The 19,693-nt window shown below is 36.6% G+C and overlaps 1 protein-coding gene across 3 annotated transcripts in view; it reads right to left on the bottom strand.

Moving 5' to 3' along the window:
- The window catches only part of GABRG3 (gamma-aminobutyric acid type A receptor subunit gamma3), a 707,159-nt gene that overhangs the window by 66,511 nt on the left and 620,955 nt on the right, over nucleotides 1-19,693 (bottom strand). For all 3 annotated transcript variants that reach the window (XM_044232134.1, XM_044232135.1, XM_044232136.1), the window contains exon 6: nucleotides 11,777-11,914. In XM_044232134.1, the coding sequence (XP_044088069.1) occupies nucleotides 11,777-11,914 (138 nt within the window). The remainder of the gene's footprint in view (nucleotides 1-11,776; nucleotides 11,915-19,693) is intronic.

The following is a 19,693-nucleotide window of genomic DNA, read 5'->3' as shown; positions in this document are numbered from 1 at the left end:
TGACAACACACCTAGAGACTGGAAAACTAACCTTAAGATTGAGAGGTTCTACAATGTTTTTCTATTTCACAGTTAAGTTCCATAGAATTATTTATACCTATTTAAAAATATTGAATAATAATATCCATCCTCTTCAAACTTCACAATGATTCTGAGAAACCATTATATAGATAATGCCCCAAATGCGTTAATCTTCTCAGAAAAAAAGAGATGTGTAATTCTATATTATTGTCATATCATTTTGAGTTTGGAGATTGAAAATAAGAAATGACATTTGTCTATAAAAACAAAGGCAAAAATGAACTTTTGGGACTTCATCAAGATCAAAATCTTCTGCACAGCAAAGGACATGGTCAAAAACCAAGAGGTAACCCACAGAATGGGAGAAGATATGCACAAATGACACTACAGACAAAAGGTTGACATCCAAGATCTATAAAGAACTCCTCAAACTCAACACCCAAAAAACATAATCCTGTCAAAAAATACAAGACATGAAGAGACACTTCTCCAAAGAAGACATACAAATGGCTATTAGATACATGAAAAAATGTTCATCATCACTATCCATCAGGGAGATTCAAATCAAAATCACATTGAGATACCACCTTACACAAGTCAAAATGGCCCAAATTAACAAGACAAGAAACAACAAGTGTTGGAGAAGATGTGGAGAAAGGGGAACCCTCTTACACTGTTGGTCGGAAGTCAAGTTGGTGCAGCCATGTTGGAAAACAGTGTGGAGATTCCTTAAGAAATTAAAAGCAGAGCTACCCTCTGACCCTGCAATTTCACTACTGGGTATTAACCCCAAAGATACAAATGTAGTGAAAAGAAGGGCCATGTGTACCACAATGTTCATAGCAATAATCACCACAATTGCCAAACTCGGAAAGAGCCAAGATGCCTTTCAAAAGATGAATGGATAAAGAACATATGGTCCAAAAATGGGCAGAAGATATGAACAGACACTTCTCCAATGAAGACATACAAATGGCTATCAGACACATGAAAAAATGTTCATCATCACTAACCATCAGGGAGATTCAAATGAAAACCACATTGAGATACCATCTTTCACCAGTTAGAACAGCCAAAATTAGCAAGACAGGAAACTACATGTGTTGGAGAGGATGTGGAGAAAGGGAAACTCTCTTCCACTGTTGGTGGGAATGCAAGTTGGTGCATCCTCTTTGGAGAACAGTGTGGAAATTTCTCAAGAAATTAAAATTAGAGCTTCCCTATGACCCTGCAATTGCACTCCTAGGTATTTACCCCAAAGATACAGATGTAGTGAAAAGAAGGGCCATCTGTACCCCAATGTTTATAGCAGCAATGGCCACGGTCACCAAACTGTGGAAAGAACCAAGATGCCCTTCAACGGACGAATGGATAAGGAAGATGTGGTCCATATACATTATGGAGTATTATGCCTCCATCAGAAAGGATGAATACCCAACTTTTGTAGCAACATGGATGGGACTGTAAGAGATTATGCTGAGCGAAATAATTCAAGCAGAGAGAGTCAATTATCATATGGTTTCACTTATTTGTGGAGCATAAGAAATAACATGGAGGATATGGGGGGTTGAGGGAAATTGGAAGGGAGGGTGAACCATGGGAGACTATGGACTCTGAAAAACAACCTGAGGGTCTTGAAGGGGCAGGGGGTGGGAGGTTAAGGGAACAAGGTGGTGGGTACTAGGGAGGGCACGTATTGCATGGAGCACTGGGTGTGGTGCAAAAACAATGAATACTGTTGTGCTGAAAAGAAAAAAAATATATGGTCTATATATACAGTGGAATATTATACCTCCATCAGAAAGGATGAATACCCAACTTTTGTATCATCATGGATGGGACTGAAGGAGATTATGCTGAGTGAAAAAAGTCAAGCAGAGAGTGTCAATTATCATATGGTTTCACTTACTTGTGGAGCATAGGGAATAACATGGGGGCATTAGGAGAAGGAAATGAAAAGTGAATTGGGGGAAATCAGATGGAGATATGAAGCATGAGAGATTGTGGACTCTGAGAAATAAATGGAGGGTTTTGGAAGGGAGTGAGTTGGGGGGATGGGTGAGCCCAGTGGTTTGTATTAAGGAGGGCATGTATTGCATGGCGTACTGGGTGTGGTGCATAAACAATGAATCTTGGAGCACTGAAAAAAATAAAATTTTAAATAAATAAATAAATAAGACCTCGTCAAACAAACAAAATTTAAGAAAGTAAAAAGATATTTTTCTAACAGAGTTTCTCTAAAACGTCATCAGAGTACTGCCGGTGATCCTCTACGTTGTAAAATGCCAGACACACTTAGCCACACAACTGTGTTTCATGAATATTCATTAAACTGTCTTAATTGCTGACACCTAAATTCATGCTGGATTTGGCCAGAAAAACACATACAGAACAGCATACTGTGGTGTGCAGGTACAGCATGTTTTCTCATCCTTGGGGCCTCCAGCTACCACACTCTCATGTCACATTATCTTCAGTCCACAGAAATTTCTCACAGTTATATATGAGAAATATTCCTTCCCATTTATTCCCGCTGCATTTTCTTTCAAACCTCAATTGTAACCAGAGGTTTAATTGGGTGTTAGATTAATGAATAAATGAGTGGTTGGAATGAATGAATGAGTGAAAAAATAAATCTATCTATATAAAAAAGATTATGAAGAGGGTGATCAACATGGCAAAGTTGGACATTTGTCATGAAGCTGCTTTAGGACTTTAAGGGGTTCATAGTACCTCCTTTTCATATCCATTATTGGATATGAATCCTATTAACCTTGCATTTCTATACAAAGAAGAATGCTTTACCTGGGAATTCCCTCAGTAGGAAGTGGGGTATCAAGTCAGATCTCCCTAGCTGCAGTCATATTTGTAAGAGCATTCTGGGGATCCTAGGAAGATGATGTGAAGCTAAGAATAGTGTGAGGAGTCACTGCATAACATGGAACGCACCTGAATTATCAATATATTCTTAAAGAGTATAAAAACCTAATATTTTTGATGTGTAGATAAACTTCTACAGGAGCAGACTTTTTTGTGTGTTTTTGCTTTTGTTTTCATACTTGGAAACATTACAACACAAGAATGTGAATGCCAAATAAAGAAACACCTAAAAGAAATATTTGTATTTTTAATTTTATTTTGTAAACACTCATCCTACTAGTGAATTGATTTTCTGGTTCACATGGTCTAAGTTTTGCCAATAAGCAACAACAATCTGTGAGAATGATATTGTTGTTGTGATTAATGCCCATTGATGGCTAACAGTGCAAGTAAAAATTATCAATTAGTAAATATATGAATTGGAATATTTTTGAAATGTAAAGTTCTTGCTATAGGTGTAATTATACAAAAGATTGACTATGGCCATAAAACTTTTAAAAAGTGTGAACTCAGACTTACTCCAATTTTCTTATGGACCACAGCATTTGTAAAAATAAATAATTTCATTTGAAGGAAATTAGTATTCTCCATGATAAAAATTTAAATAAGAAATAAATTTGCAAGCTTTTCTGTGGCAGAAAGTATTTCTTCTTTTCCTCTCTTATAGTACAGGTAAGCGGTGTATGTAAATATTCCATATTTGTCCAACGTAAAAGCTCAATTATTGACTACTATGTTGGATTTGTGAGGTTATCTTTTTTAAATTTTTTCTCTAAATTATGACATTCAGTACCAAACTGTTGTCTAAAAAAAAAAAAAAAAACAAAAAAACAAAAAAACAAACAAACAAAACACCTCAGTATTATTATACGCAAATGGAATGCCCAAAGTGGTGTTTTGCAGACTAGTAATGCTACCCAGGAAGATGTTGGATATTCCATCAAAAAAAAAAAAAAAAAAGAGGGGCACCTGGGTGGGTTAAAGCCTCTGCCTTCAGTTCAGGTCCTGATCCCAGGGTCCTGGGATCGAGCCCCACTTGAGCAGGGAGCCTGCTTCCCCTCCTTCATTCTCTGCCTGCCTCTCTGCTTCCTTGTGATCTTTGTCTGTCAAATAAATAAATAAATAAATATCTTTTTTTTTAAAAAGTATTTTATGGTATAATCCATCTGAAAAGTGCAGGATTAAACACAGACTGATTTATTTAAAATAATTCTTCTTTGTGTTTAGACATATTGGATATCTTCAGGAAGAGAATGCTATATGCACTGTTGCCTAATTTATCACCATAGTTAAGAAACACTTTTGCTGACATAATGTTGGTATCTTGTAGTATACTGGTGACCCATAGAAAATGCTGGGGAGATGCTGAGACACCTGGTTATATGTGAAGTGCCAACAATAAGCTCTCCCTTCACCTCTGTGCTCCTGCAGCAGTTGGTGGAACACATTTATATTGACACATCTCTCACTAAATTCTAAATCCTTAAGGTAATTGTAAACATGAAGACTCCTCGAGAAGTGTCCAGCACATTTTAGCTTTTCCAGGAACCCTTTTGCAACTAAAAGAGTTAATAGATGATTGAATCTAAGAATAGTAGTTGAAAATACTTTAAAGGGCATAGCAAAGTTTGTATAAAAATATTCAGGAAGAAATCAGCTCATTATGAATATTTCCACCACTTCCTAAATATTTTAGCATTTTCTATCATGATATTTTAACAAAGAAATAACATTGCCTATATTTAAAACCTATATTTAACAGCTCATCCCATATTCATAAAGCTTGTCTAGGGTTCTCTAGCAAGAGTAGTTCATATAGGCTTTGAAGCATTTGAGTTCAACCAATAACTTGCTGTAGGCACATTACTTTATCCTGATGAGTGTTGGATTCCCTAACAGTAATAACGTGTGGGCATTGTGAAGTCTAAATGAGCTAATTCATATAAAACATTTAAAATAATGACTGAGATATTACATATTAGGTGGTATTATTATAGTCAAGGTCTTCCAGCTCATTGTGCTATATCTGAGATCTCCCAGTTACCAAACTGCTTTACAGATCTTTGGGGAAAATGTTATATTCACAGATTTACAGCCAGTTGCCAGAATTGATATTGCACCAAGGTGAGATCTCAGGAATCTCCCTGAAAGTGCAGGTGAAATGCAACAGCTATATTCCCTTCAGGCAAAGAACTTCACAAGCTGGGACAATCAGGGAGGGATCCAATCTCAGGCAGACATTATTCCAAAAGCTACTTGATCTAGATCTGTTCTTATGGGTATCACCCTTTGATTGTGAGTAGTTACCGACATGCTTGATTCTACTACATGATTCTACAGAAACATGAACATCAACTTGTTCAGCCCCCATTTCAGATAAGCCTACTAGATTTGGAGCCATATCAGCTATTGAGGAATCTTAGTGAGAATTTTTCTCCAGAATATCTGAGTCAGTCTCGTGATTCCCTCCAACACATGTCTAATCCTCTTTGACTGATGTGATCACATATTTCTCCAATATGCCTTACTTCATTATCCTCTGTTTTTAAAGGTATTTGTCTCATCTCATTTATATATAACTTACTAGACTTGCTCATTTAAATGACAGAAAGTCTTTTAAATATAATACTTTTCCTTCTTATTGCCTATTTCTGAGTCAACACTCATGATTTCTTGTCTAGAATCACAAATTCCTCTGAACTAATCTCCTTGACTCAAATATTTTCCTTTCTAACTTATTTAAGAGAGCATCACTAGGAGTCAAGCACAGTTTACATTCAACATAGATAATAACTCCTTCGTGTAACACACAAAATAAGATAAACATAACACATACATAAATTATATGATAGATTATATCAACCAGTGAAGGCAGAGATTGCTCGTAGGGTAGGATTCAATGAGAAGATGATTTTTGATGTTCTGTAAGATGACTTACAGAACATAGGGAATTAGTCATTCAGAAACCCTAATGAAAGTCATCCAGGCATAGAACAGTCCGTCAAAAGTCAAATGGCCAGAACACACTTGATATGGTGGGAGCAGTCTGAGAGAGTGCTTGGGAGAGGGGTGGGGGTCAGGCCATCAGGAGGTAGATCATGTAGGGCTTGGTAGGCCATCATGAAGACTGGTATTTCCTCTAAGTAAGAAGTGGAGTCATGAAATAGTTTTGAGCAAATAAATGCTGACTTCTATAATGAAATATTACTTTGTGGTGGACCATACGTAGGCAAGTCTAGAATCAAAGGGTAAAAGGAGCTAATGCTATAAATGAGGAAAAGGGTGATGATGAGTCAAATCAGGATAGTAGCAATGGAATTGGTAGAAGCCACCATATTTAGAATGTTTTGAAGATATAATCAAAAGCATTTGCTGATATTTTGGATTTGATGTATCAAAGAAGGAAGAATTGATGATACTAGAGTTTGGGCCTGAGAAAATGAAAGGATAGAGGGGCCATCATCTGGTAAGGAAAGACTATGGGTGGAATTGCCTGTGAGCATTAGTTTGGGACCTGCTGAGTAGAGCTGGTTTCCAAGGCATCCCAAGAGAAAATCCTGAACAAGCATTTGAGTCTATGGGGCTGGAATTTTTGAGATGTTTGATCTAGGAGTTAAAGATGTAATTTTGGAGTTAACACCACAGAAGCCTGTATGAGACTCACAGAGAAGTGAGTATAGATAGAAAACAGAGCTCTGGGGCACTCCCAAATGAATAGAAGGTGGAGAACATGGAGGTCCAACACAAAAATTCAGAAGAGGGGGCACCTGGGTAGCTCAGTGGGTTGAAGCCTCTGCCTTTGGCTCAGGTCATGATCCCAGGATCCTGGGATCGAGCCCCACATCGGGCTCTCTGTCTAGAAGGGAGTCTGCTTCCCCCTCTCTCTCTTTCTGCCTCTCTGCCTACTTGTGATCTCTCTCTGTCAAATAAATAAGTAAATAAATAAATATATATAAAATCTTTATTAAAAAATGCAAAAGAGACATGAGGAGGAGGAGAACCAAAGGGGAGTGTCCTGGGAGCCAAGGGAAGATGAGTCATGATTAGAGAAGAAGGTTTATCATTGTAGAGGTCCCTGGTGACCCAGGGTTACCAACAGTACTGGTGGAGAAGTAAAAAGGAAAGCTTGGCTAGAGTGGGCTCAAGAGGTTGGCATGGAGGTACTGGGTCAGTGAGACAGGATGATTCTTTAGAAAGGTTTGCTGCAGAGGGCACAAATAAGGCATAATCTTGTGGAGGATGAAGGATTAGAATAACAGTGTGCTGGGCACCTTCTGTTGCCCCTCTGTACCTACTTTCTACTCTTTTCCACCTGCCTCATCCCCAGGAAGCTTCTGCCTAGGGTGCACCATATAAGTTCCCTGAGCCTCGGCTTCTGGCTACTGGAGAAAAGGAACAGATAATGTGAGGTAAAGGAGCTTAAGTCATGTATCCTTAGGTTTCTGCCCTGCCTCTGTTCTGCAGGTTGGCTGGAAAGTAGACGCTTTCAGTGTCTACTGAAAGTGACACCAATTGTCATGCAGTCTCCTCACTTCTTCTATTTCTCCAGATTCCAGTAACCATTCCCTCTTCTTTCCTCTTCAGCAAAGTGGTAAAAGCTTCCCAATACCACTAGCTTGAGATTATTACAATATGTCTATATTAGTTCCCTATTGTTATTGTAACAAAGGATCACAGAATTAGTGACTTGAAGCAACAAGAAATTTGTTATGTTGCAGTTCTTCAGGTTAGAAGTCTGACACATATCTTGTTCGGTTAAAATTAAGATATAAGTAGGGCCATGTTTCCTTCTAGATGTTCTAGAATTAATTTCCTTGCTCTTTCCGGATTCTACAACTTCCCACTTGCCTTGGCTGATGGTCCCTTCCTCCATCTTCAAATCCAGCATAGCTGTTCTTCTCTGTGAGTTTCTTCCACTGACACATTTCCACCGTCAGACACTTCTGACTCTCTCTTCCACATTGAACTCATCTCAATAATCCAGAATAACCTCTCCATCTGAAAGTCAGCTTACTGCCAACCTTAATTCCATCTGCTACCTTAATTCCCCCTTGTCATGTAACATGATGTACTCACAGGTTCTGAGAATTAGAAAATGGAAATCTCTGGGAACCATTATTCTGCCTACCACAATCCATTATTGCAATAAGTCATAAGCCCTGCCAGCAAGATTGTGCATAGTTTCTTCCCTTCATTAACTTCTAATTACCTAGTTTGTGTATGTCACTTGTTGCATGCTGGAGACCTAACTAAAACAATTAAAAAAAATATGTTCGTGAAATAAAAGCTTATTTTTAAGTAGATGATAGTAAAGATCCAGTAGAGAGCAAAAAAAAAAAAAAAAAGGAAAGAAAAGAAAAGAAAAAAAAGGGTGTGAGTGAGAGGGAGTTTTGCTGGAGCAATCTCTTGTGTAGGGGGAAAGAACAGGATCTGGTGTAAATATGGATAAGCAATGGGAGCTCATCTGCAACACTATGAGGGAAAAGTTGCAATAGGTGGGCAAAGATGTTGGGACATTCTCTGATTTCCTCAAGATTCCAGGAACAGTGAGGAGCAAGATCACTAGTGGAAAGTAAAAGAAGGTGTAGCTGTCAGATGTTGGGACCAAGAACAAAATAGAAACCCCTTCTAGAAAAGAGAAAGAATAAACAGACTAAGGTTTGGATTTTAATGGAGGTGATATTTATTTCTATGGGAGTGAAAATTCTTTTTGGGGGGTAGGGAGGGGATAAATCTTTGATATTGCTATGTGTAGCCTTCCAAAAGGCCATCATATATGAAAATATATACAAGCATATCTGTAGTATCAATATTTATAAGGGAGGTGGTTAAAAATACCTAAAAAGACTCTTTGGGAGAGGTATAATGAATAAAAGATTGAGAAACACTGGACCATCACATACTATGATATGATAACCTCAAAACTCTCTTGAAATTCATGGATAACACCTTCAAAAGAGAGCAGGGATGAAAACAGTGTGTTTCATTTACTAGTGTTTTTCCCCCATAATGCTGTATGGTTGTGGTGTGGAATAGGTAGAGGGCTGGATTTCACTATGGTTGGATGTACACAAGAAAAAGGGGAAAGGGGACTGAGGGAGTGTGCAAAAGAGGGATTGTAATGATTTCTCCAGGATCTTCCACTGGGCAAATAAGATAGAATATTGGGCTGCTAAAGACAGATATGGGAGGTGACCACCTTGGGCTCATAAGAAATTTAGAAATGAAGAGTGTAAATCCATCATTTATATCTCACTCTCATCTTCCAACAGTATCATCTGATTTATTAGAGGCAAGGGAGTTTAATTTTTTTAATTTAGATTAATTTCTTTAGAACATTTTTTTGCTTATTTTCTAAAAGAGATGGAGTGATTAACAAGATTCAATATAATGTGGAGATTTATATAAAAATAAGGGAAGCCAGAGAAGAGGAGTAGATGGAGAACATTCATCAATGCTAAAACATTCACTGACTTCATGGAAAAAGGAATGACAAAAAAAAAAAAAAATCCCGGGAAACATTCATTTCTTATTCATTAAGGACTGTCCTAAACATTGCTTCCATCTTGAGTACAATTTAACTTAATATAAGGTCTATTTGTTATGCTGGTGTATAAATTCCTAGTTTGTTCATAAGTCTCTCATATCTATCATGTTTTTCCAGTGAGACCAAAAACTCCTTGCTGCCAGTGAATGTCTTCCACATATTTTTTAAACCAACAGTAACATAATAGCACTCCAACCCATCTGAAGTGTAAACTTGCTTCAAGTTTATGCATTCCTTGTTTGCAGAACTAAGTCCCTTAATCCCTAGCAAAACTAAATTACTTTCCTTGAGATTTGCAGACCACTGGCCTCGAGGAGTGAATGGCCAAAATTTCCCAGAAGATAAGGTCTGACTGCATTTGAAAACAGCTGCTACTGATGTCAGCAAGTCTTTTCAGGATCATGTCCACAGAGGACTAGCTCCTGGATGGATTCCCCCTCCCTTTTTCCTATGCCTTTCCCTTTAATACCGTCCAACTTCAGCTGGACAGGGAAGATGATCTTTGAGATGTTAGCATACCATCGTCTTAGGTTTCAGCTTCCTGAATAAAGCAACCTTTCTTTTTCTGCCATCACACATCTCTTGAGTATTGATTTTTTTTTAAGATTTTATTTATTTATTTGACACACAGAGAGAGATCACAAGTAGGCAGAGCAGCAAGCAGAGAAAGAGAGGGGGAAGCTGGCTCCCTGCTGAGCAGAGATGCTGGGCTCAATCCCAGGACCCTGAGATCATGACCTGAGCCAAAAGCAGAGGCTTAATCCACTGAGCCACCCAGGCGCCCCTTGACTATTGATATTTATTTCAAGCATAGGGTAGCTGAACCTGAGTTTGGAATGGGTTTTCTGCCTGGTAAAAGTATCACTTAGCATACAGTCACTCAGACTATTACCTTGACTCCACAGCTCCCTCTATTTGCTGCTTCCCTGTGCTGGCTGGTATTCTCTTACAGTCAATTTCAAAACCCCATAGCAGCTGTGCTTTACTTTCCTTTGAAATTTCCTATCCTTTAACATCATCTTTCAGAAAACACCAAGAAAGGAAAAACAGAATCGACATTTGGCAATTTTTTTTTTTTTTTTTTTTTAGCTTTTAAATGCTAGAACAATCCCCTCATTTAGGTACCCTCCTTGGGCTGCCTTATACTGAAAGGTCTACGAGTGCATTTCTACCATTCAAGAAGCAGAATTACATTCTTAATGTAGGTGACTCATAATTGGGAAAAAGTCTCTCTAAAACACTTCCCTTTTTGCTTTCTCCGCAGATTATTTAAATAAATTATGATTCTTTATTTTTTTAACTTTATCATTGTTTAATATTTAAACACAGATGGCATTTCTCACCTTTATCACCATGACACCTATAGGGAAGTTTTTTCTCTGTTAATCAGAGAGCTTTTCAGACTTTTCTTAATGTGTAAATATTCTATATTTTCAACTCTATCCAGAATTCAGGCTATCCTTTAAAGATATTAACCAGTGGTTATCAAAGTTTACATCTTAATCTTAGTCATTGATGAAACAAATTATTATGAAGTTTTAAAAGCTATTCATATTAATAATAAGACCAGTAGAAAGGTTGGTTCTAACCTCATCTGTGCCCCACACACTGGCAAAATAAACTAGTTGCAAAACAGTGGGTCATAGGAATAAATAAGTAGTCAAAACTAAGCAAAAAAACCCTCCTAAAACAAAGCAAGAAGAAAAACCCTATAAAACAAACAAAAATCCCTAAAATATTCAAATATGCTAATAGAGGAAACATCTCTTTCTACCTAACTACGTACCTTACATTATGCACTTAATGATCACTTAATAAAATCAAACTGGTGGATAATTATTGTGCTCAGTATATTGGAAAAGAAATACAAAGCTCAAATAAAGGTTAAAGGAAGAAGCTAGAAATTAAAATTCAAAGGACATTTCACAGCAGCTTCTTTTATGTGTAGATTCTCAATAATATTTTATTCATATTATGTATATGGAAAGTTGTAGAACTCTCGTTATTAGTAAAATCAGTTTATATAAATATGGTTGGTAGTGGGAATCCTAGTTAAATTTATAAACATGATGTAAATGCCATCTTGATTAAAAAATAAGACAATTCTCATGATCATTTTTCCATCCCAATAAAACATTAAAAATATTTTCACTATTGAATCAGTTGTTTTGTCTCAGATATTGCCGAGGTATTTGATTGCCCTAATATAACTAGTTAAAACATAAACATGATGAAATTCTACATTAAAGGCTTGATTATGCCTCCGGCACCAGGGGAAAAAGTCAGATTTTTTTTTTGAGAGCTATGTTTCCTTAAATTAATTCCTACCTGCAGATGTTGTTACAATTTCTGTTGTGTTTCTGAGGCCCATGAAGTCAAACTGATAAAGCCTCCAGGATTTCTGATCAGCTGCCTCAACTGAATTTTTTCTCCATCTGTAAATCATTTCTTCTTTGGGGTAGCCATCTGAAAATACAGAATAAATATTAACACTTGAAGACATAGTTTTATAAGAATAAAAGTCAAAATTATAATTCTGATCATTTAACAGAAGTTTAAATTTTAGGCCATATTTGTTCTCAAAAATTTCCTCAAAGACATTTAAACTCAAAAATTAATGGTTAAAGGCCACTCAACCCAGAGAATTCCTGCTACAGATCTTCATCAGCAAGATGTTCCCAGCCACAAGCCTCATTTATGTGGACACACCATATAAGAGGGTTACTGTCTTTATTTCTTTAACCTTGGAGAGCCGCTTTTAGTCACCATAGGGTGTGGTCATTTTCAAAATGTGGAGATCCTGGTCAGAGTATTACTAGTTTCCAGACTCTGAGATCTAACTACCTGGCCTAGGCTCATAATACCTTCGCCCTTCCCCAGAACTTAGACCATTCAAATCTTAAGAAAGACAGATTCAATAAGGCAATTACTTCAGAATTCCAGAGGTCAACTGACTCTCAGTCCTGCTCTGACATCAGTCTCCAGTTCTGATCAGTGAACTTTAACTTTTATTATAGACCAATGCTTATCTTATTCATTCAATACTCCAGGAAGCAAGATACTGGTATGTTTCTGCTGCCTTAAGCCTAGGGTGACAACCTGCCCAGAGCCAAGTGTCATGGACCGATGTTATTATTAGGGCCCTTTGGGCTCCCTGACCCAAGCCAGAGATTGTGCCAATAACTACTTCTCAACTCCCGGATCTCTACTTCTGAATACCACTTGGATAATACTTGTTTTCTAGAGTAATTGCCTCCAGGCTCTATGGTAAGGTCTGCTCCCCGGGGCAGGCCTAGATCCCATGTTGTCTTTCAACACATGATAGCATTGATATCATTAGCCCTTCACAGATTCATATAGACACTGATGGCGTGACTGTGGTAGAGAGAAATACATGCAGTACCATCCTGAATATGAAAAACACCACACTGATAAATACATACTTATACAAACATATTAATAAGTGGTTGGAGATTTCTAATTAGACATTGTGAAGATCAATTTGTAAATCTTGTAAAGATGATATTCCTTCCTGGTATTTTCCCTTTCTTCCCATCATGGCTCCCTCATTCAAAGACTAAAATTAAACCCTGGCATGCCCCCTGCTTTCTGATTGTGTATTGTTCTGTGAAGTTATTGTCACCATAGCTTGGATACCTGCTCTCTTTTAACTTGACAATCTTGGTTTCAAGTCACTAAGACTCAGACCCAGACATTTCTATGAAGTAACTAGACCTTTTATTTGGTCATAAGCCACTGTACTGCTTGCTTTATCTTCCTATTATATTATCATAATCAGAAAAAGTACTTTATGCTGTAATTCTTTCTTTTAATTTGTTTTATTAAACAGCTTTATTGAGGTGTGATTCAAATACATAAAACATACACAGCTCAGTGGTTTTTAGTATATTCTCAGAGTGGTGTAACTTTTATAACAATGTAATTTTAGAATATTTTTATCACCCAAAATGAAACCCCAGACCCACTAGTAGTAGTCAATCCCCATTCTCCTTCCTTGCCCGCATTGCATACATCACCTGTTTCATCCAGTTCTTGGCATCCACTAATATATTTTCCGTCTATATATTTGCCTATTATGGACATTTCATATAAATTGAATCATATAATATATTATCTTTTGAACTGATGTCCTTCACTTAGCATAATGTGTTTAAGGTCACTCATATTGAAACCCTTGTTAGGATTTCATCCTTACTTATTACCCAGCAATATCCCACTAAATGAATATACCAAATTTTGCTTATCCATTTGTCAGTTGATAGGCAGTGAGTCCACTTCTATGCTTCTATGAATAATGCTGTTATGAATGTTAGTGATTTGTTTTTTAAGCAAATAAGGACTTCACATATCTTTAGGATGAAAGGTAGTTTTGCAACTTGGGGCAAGGTTTCCACTGAATTAAGCTATGACCTTCCCATAGAAACAAGGAAATTGGGATATTATCTTTCTTGGTTATATTTTAAAGAAATGGTTCCCAGATCCTTAAGAAAACCTTTAAAAAGATTTACATCTTGTTCCAGAACAGATTTCCTTTCCCTTAATCCAGACTTTTTTCTCCTCCATTTTTCTATCTAAGCAAATAGCAGTGTTTGTGTACCCACCTAATTTCTCAAGAGTTAAAAACACTTCTGTATGAGATTTTGTGCTGACATAGTTTTCAATTTCCTTGGATATGTAAATAGGAGTGAAATTGTTGAGGCATAAGGTAACTCTACACTTAACATTTTTGAGGAACTGCCAAACTGTTTTTCAAGTCTATACCTTAAAATCCTACCAGCCATGCATGAGGGTTCCAATTTCTCCATATTCTTTCCAACATTTGCTAATGACTGTCTTTCTAATTATAATAGCCATTGTGGGTGTGAAATGGTACCTTGCTGTTTAATTTACATTTCCTTAACGACTGATGATATCTTGCAATTTTTCATGGGTTTATTTGTCACATATACGTCTTCTTTGGTGAGGTATCCAGATTTTTTGTTCATTTTTTGAGTTATTTGTTTTATATTGTTGAGTCTTTTTTTTAATTTTCCAATGAACTTTTTAAAAATTTCTTTATTTTTTGAATTTCTTTTCAGTATTCCAGAATTCATTGTTTATGCACCATACCCAGTGCTCCATGCAATATACATGCCCTATATAATACCCATCACCAGGCTCACCCAACCTCCCACAACCCTCCCCTCCAAAACCCTCAGTTTATTTCTCAGAGTCCACAGTCTCTCATGGTTTATCTCCCCCTCCAATTTCCCCCAACTCACTTTTCCTCTCCATCTCCCCATGTCTTCCGTGTTATTTCTTATGCTCTACTGATAAGCGAAACCATATAATTGACTCTCTCTCTGCTTGACTTATTTTACTCAGCATAATCTCCTCCAGTCCCATCCATGTTGATACAAAAGTTGGGTATTCATCCTTTCTGATGGAGGCATAATACTCTATAGTAAAGAAAAACAAAACTGGGGGCATCACGTTGCCTGATTTCAAGCTTTATTCCAAAGCTGTGATCACCAAGACAGCATGGCACAAAAACAGACACATAGACCAGTGGAACAGAGTAGAGAGCCCAAATATGGACCTTCAACTTTATGGTCAAATAATCTTTGACAAAGCATGAAAAAATACCCTGTGGAAAAAAGACAGTCTCCTCAATAAATGGTGCTGGGAAAATTGGACAGCTACATGTAGAAGAATGAACCTCGACCATTCTCTTACATTATACACAAGGATAAACTTGAAATAGATAAAAGACCTCAATGTGAGGCAGGAATTCATTCATTCATCAGCATCCTAGAGAAGAACATACGCACTAACCTCTTCAACATTGGCCACAGCAACTTCATCCAAGATATGTCTCCAAAGGCAAAGGAAACCAAAGCAAAAATGAACTTTTGGGACTTCACCAAGATCAAAAGCTTCTGCACAGCAAAGGAAACAGTCAACAAAACAAAGAGGCAACCCAAGGAATGGGAGAAGATATTCACAAATGACAGTACAAAGGGCTGATATCCAAGATCTATAAAGAACTCCTCAACCTCCACACACACAAAACAAATAATCATGTAAAAAAATTGTCGTATGGTTTCACTTATTTGTGGAGCATAACAAATAGCATGTAGGACAAGAGGAGTTAGAGAGGAGAAGGGAGTTGGGGGAAATTGGAAGGGGAGGTGAACCATGAGAGACTATGGACTCTGAAAAACAATCTGAGGGGTTTGAAGCGGTAGGGGGTGGGAGGTTGGGGGAACCAGGTGGTGGGTATTAGAGAGGGCACGGATTGCATGGAGCACTGGGTATGGTGCAAAACAAGGAATACTGTTAAGCTGAAAATAAAAAATAAAAAATAAAAAATAAAATTGGCAGAAGACATGAACATACATTTCTCCAAAGAAGACATATTGTAGAGTCCTAAGAATTATTTGTTTATTTTTGGGACAAGTCCCTTATCAGGCATATGTTTTATAAACATTTTCTCTCATTCTAGGCTTATCTTTTGATTTTCCTGCATTTTTGAAAAGTTTTGCTAGTTATAGAATTATTAGTTGCCAGTCTGTTTCCTTCAACATTTTGAAGCTCTTATCTGTCTTCTAACCTCCATGGTTTCTGATGAGAAATCATCAAGTTGACTTTGCTGTGAATAGGTATGGTTCTCTGAGTTCATTGGAGTTTCTTGAGCCTCTTCTGGTTATTATTTTTTCCAATAATTTTGGCCTTATTTCTCTGCTCTTCTCTGAGACTTCCATTCACTGTATAATGGTAATTTTTATGATATATCACAGGTGTATGAATTTCTACACATTTTTCTCCATTCAGGCTTCATTTTCTTTCTCTTACTGGATAATCTTTACTTGCCTATCTTCAAGTCTGCTGATACTTTCTTCTATTTCCTCAAATCTGTTGTTGGTAGCTGGCTAGTGACTTTTTTATTTCAGTCATTGTACTTTTTAACTTCAGAATTGCAATTAGTTTCTTTTTAATAATTTCTATCTTTGTACAGATATTCTCTACTTAATGACACGTAGTTGTCAGACTTTCCTTGCCTTTAATTCTTTGGACACTGGTTTATTTTAGTTCTTTTAATCTATGTAAAATAGCAGAATTAAATTTTGTCTAGTACATCCAACATCTGGGAGTATTCAAGGATTATTTCTATTGACAATTTTTATCCTGTGTATGTGATATGCTTTGCCTTTTTTTGGTAGGTTTTGTAATTTTTCATTGGAAACCAGACATTTTAGATAATGCATTATAATAACTCCAGTATCAGAACCCTCTCTCCACTCCAGAGGTGGTAGTTGTTCTTGGATTTCTGTTTTTGTTTTCTTCTTGTTGTTTATTTTCTTAGTGACTCTTCCAGGCTAATTTGAAACTCTGTATTCTCCACAGTGTGTAGACACTGAGTTTCCTGCTGTATTTTGTTATTGTTGTTAATTTTATGTTCTTGTTTTCAAGCCTGGTCTCCTAGGGGTCACCTTTGGTTCATTATAATTTAGTAGTCAGCCAATGATCAGTAAGAATGTTTCCTTAAATGCCATGCCTGTATTTTTTCTACCTCTGCCAAGGATTTCTATGTGTGAAAGCTTGACTTTAAACTTTAAACAATTTACAAGACAGGCTTAGCTTTAATTTTCTGTTTGCACTATTCCTCCAAGCAAGAGGTGAGTGACCAGGGCTTTCTCCTTTCCTAGGTCTTTCCTGGGCATGCATGCAGCACTTCACATGTGTGCAAAATTCTTATAGATCCCTAAGAATTTGCTGGAGCTTTTCAAATTTCTCTGTATCTAGGTCTTGCTTTAATTTTTTTTTTTGAAGGGGGGATGGTAGGCTGATCTTTTCTTTTGATGAAAAAAATTGATATCACAAACAGGCAGATATAACATTGTCAGAAGTTTTCCATTTTTTTCGATGTCCTGATGATACTGCTTCTTAAATTTATTTTTTTTTAGCTGTGTTGAGCTCTGAGTCTAATCGAATGACCAACAACACTTTGGGAATGAAATTTTTCAAATACTGCTAGTTTTGACATAATATTGATGGTGCTCTTTGTATAAAGCTCTTACCTCTCCATTCATTGTGAGCCTGCAAATCTTTCAGAACTACCATGCTACTGAGGTAGCAGGGAGGCAGAGAGAAAGGGAATAGTCCTAAGCTGACATGTACAGGCTCTGTTGCCTTTCTGAGATTCAGACGTTTCTTTTTGATAGAAAATTTTCAGTTTTTTATATGACTTTGGTTAATTTATGGTATTCTAAAATGGTTGATTTTAGTTGCTTTGCCAGTATTTTCACTGCTTATGTGGAAAAGTGGTCACTAAGATCCTTACTCCACCACTCCAAAGTTGATCTCCCTATGCCAAAATTCTAATAACAATAATAAGAGCAACAAACAAAGGCTTCTATTTATTGCATGCCACCAGGCTCAATAGGATTTTTAACTACATTTTCCATTTAATCTTAATCCTGTTGTAGACTGATCTGAGCACTGTAATATTAAATAACTTATCCAGTGCCACACAGCTCATCCAAGCTACAGAACAAACCCAGAGCCTTCTTTCAACTCCATTCTACCTGACTTCTCCTTTTACAAAACTTCTATTTTTATTTCTAATTCAGAAGGCCTCCCATTGTATCCTCCCTGCCACAAATAAATCAATACTAATGTGTTGATAAATGTATATGTAACACCTTCAATAAAACATATTTATACTTAAATTCATCATAGTTTTCCAAAGATACATGCAATAACTTGAAATAACAATGGTAGTTGGGATTTCAGAGAGGAGATAAAGTGGGAGGAAATTTTCAGTATCTTACTTAGCTACTAAATTCTCTTCTATGTTTCCTCTTCCTACACATAATCATCATAAATATCATTTCAGTTATGGTCATCATATCATCATCATCATCTCAGTGATTATAAACTTCCCCAATACCACCACCACCACCACCACCACCACCATCATATTATTGTCATGTATAACTGCAATTATGTGCCAAGCAATGTTCTAAGGTCAAGGGGCTGTTACTTGCAGGAACCTTCCAAAGTTCTGGGCAGGGCATAGAAACTTTTTGGGGGGGTAATTTTGAATCATTTAGAGAAGGTCTCTCGTTCCCATTTGTTTTCTCTCTCTTGGTATTTTTCTTGTCTATCTGATATAATGAACTTCAACAATTTTGTATAAGTAAATTTATCAATCATTTCTGCATTTATCTTTGTATTGATGTTTAAGTAATTTTTCCTTAAAATATGTTCAGATAAGCATTTCTAAAATTTAATTATAGTTATTTTATAGTTCTATTATTAATTTTATTAGTTATTCTCAACTTATTTTGAATAGGTTCCTTCTACTTGAAAGTCAGTTTTTTGTATGTGTACATGTATATGTACATGCATATGTGTGATTTGTGTGTACATATGATATTAACACTACTTGATGACAATATTTTAAAGAAAAACATGCCCTGTGATTATGAAAATAAAGTTTTCATATCAACAAAGTTAATTCCTAATTTTGTCCATCAAACTGCCCAGCTCGCTTCATGTTACAGTGATTTTACCAAAGTTTGTATTAAGAGTCATGGCAGTAGCAGATATGCTTACTTTCCAGGTTTAGTACCTGGCTGCCATGATGGAAAAAAACTATCTTCAGGCCCTCTGTGTGTATCCTATAAAACAAAGTATTTGCTTCCTTCCTTCCTTCCTTCCTTCCTTTCTTTCTTTTTCTTTTTCTTTTCTTTAAGGTTTATTTATTTTTACTTGAGAGAGAGAGAGAGAGAGAGAAAGTACAGAATGGAGGGGCAGAGGGAGAGAGAAAATCTCAAGCAGACTCAGCACTGAGCACAGGGCTTGAGGTGGGGCTGGATCTCATGACCCTGTGATCATGACCTGAGCTGAATTCAAGAATCAGACACTTAACTGACTGAACCACCGAGGTGCCCCAAATAAAGCATTTTCTAATTTTTGAAGCTAGAAAACAATATTAAGAAAAAGCTAAGACAAAGATTTAATCTTTACTGGCTTTTTCTATTAACTGTTGCTTTGTTGTTGCATTAAAACAAAGATTTTTTTTAAATTTTTATTTTTATTTTATTTTATTTTATTTTTTTAAGCAATAAGTTCTTTCACATACACGTGAGATCTAGCCCAGTACTTAAATTGTCAGTTCAGGTATAATATTTACTACAGTATCATACAGAATTCAAAATCCATGCCATAACCTTATAT

Source organism: Neovison vison, chromosome 13 (assembly GCF_020171115.1).
Source record: "Neovison vison isolate M4711 chromosome 13, ASM_NN_V1, whole genome shotgun sequence".
Lineage (NCBI taxonomy): Eukaryota > Metazoa > Chordata > Mammalia > Carnivora > Mustelidae > Neogale > Neogale vison.
Note: the sequence above shows the minus strand (reverse complement) of the source record. Positions and strands in the feature narration are given on the sequence as shown.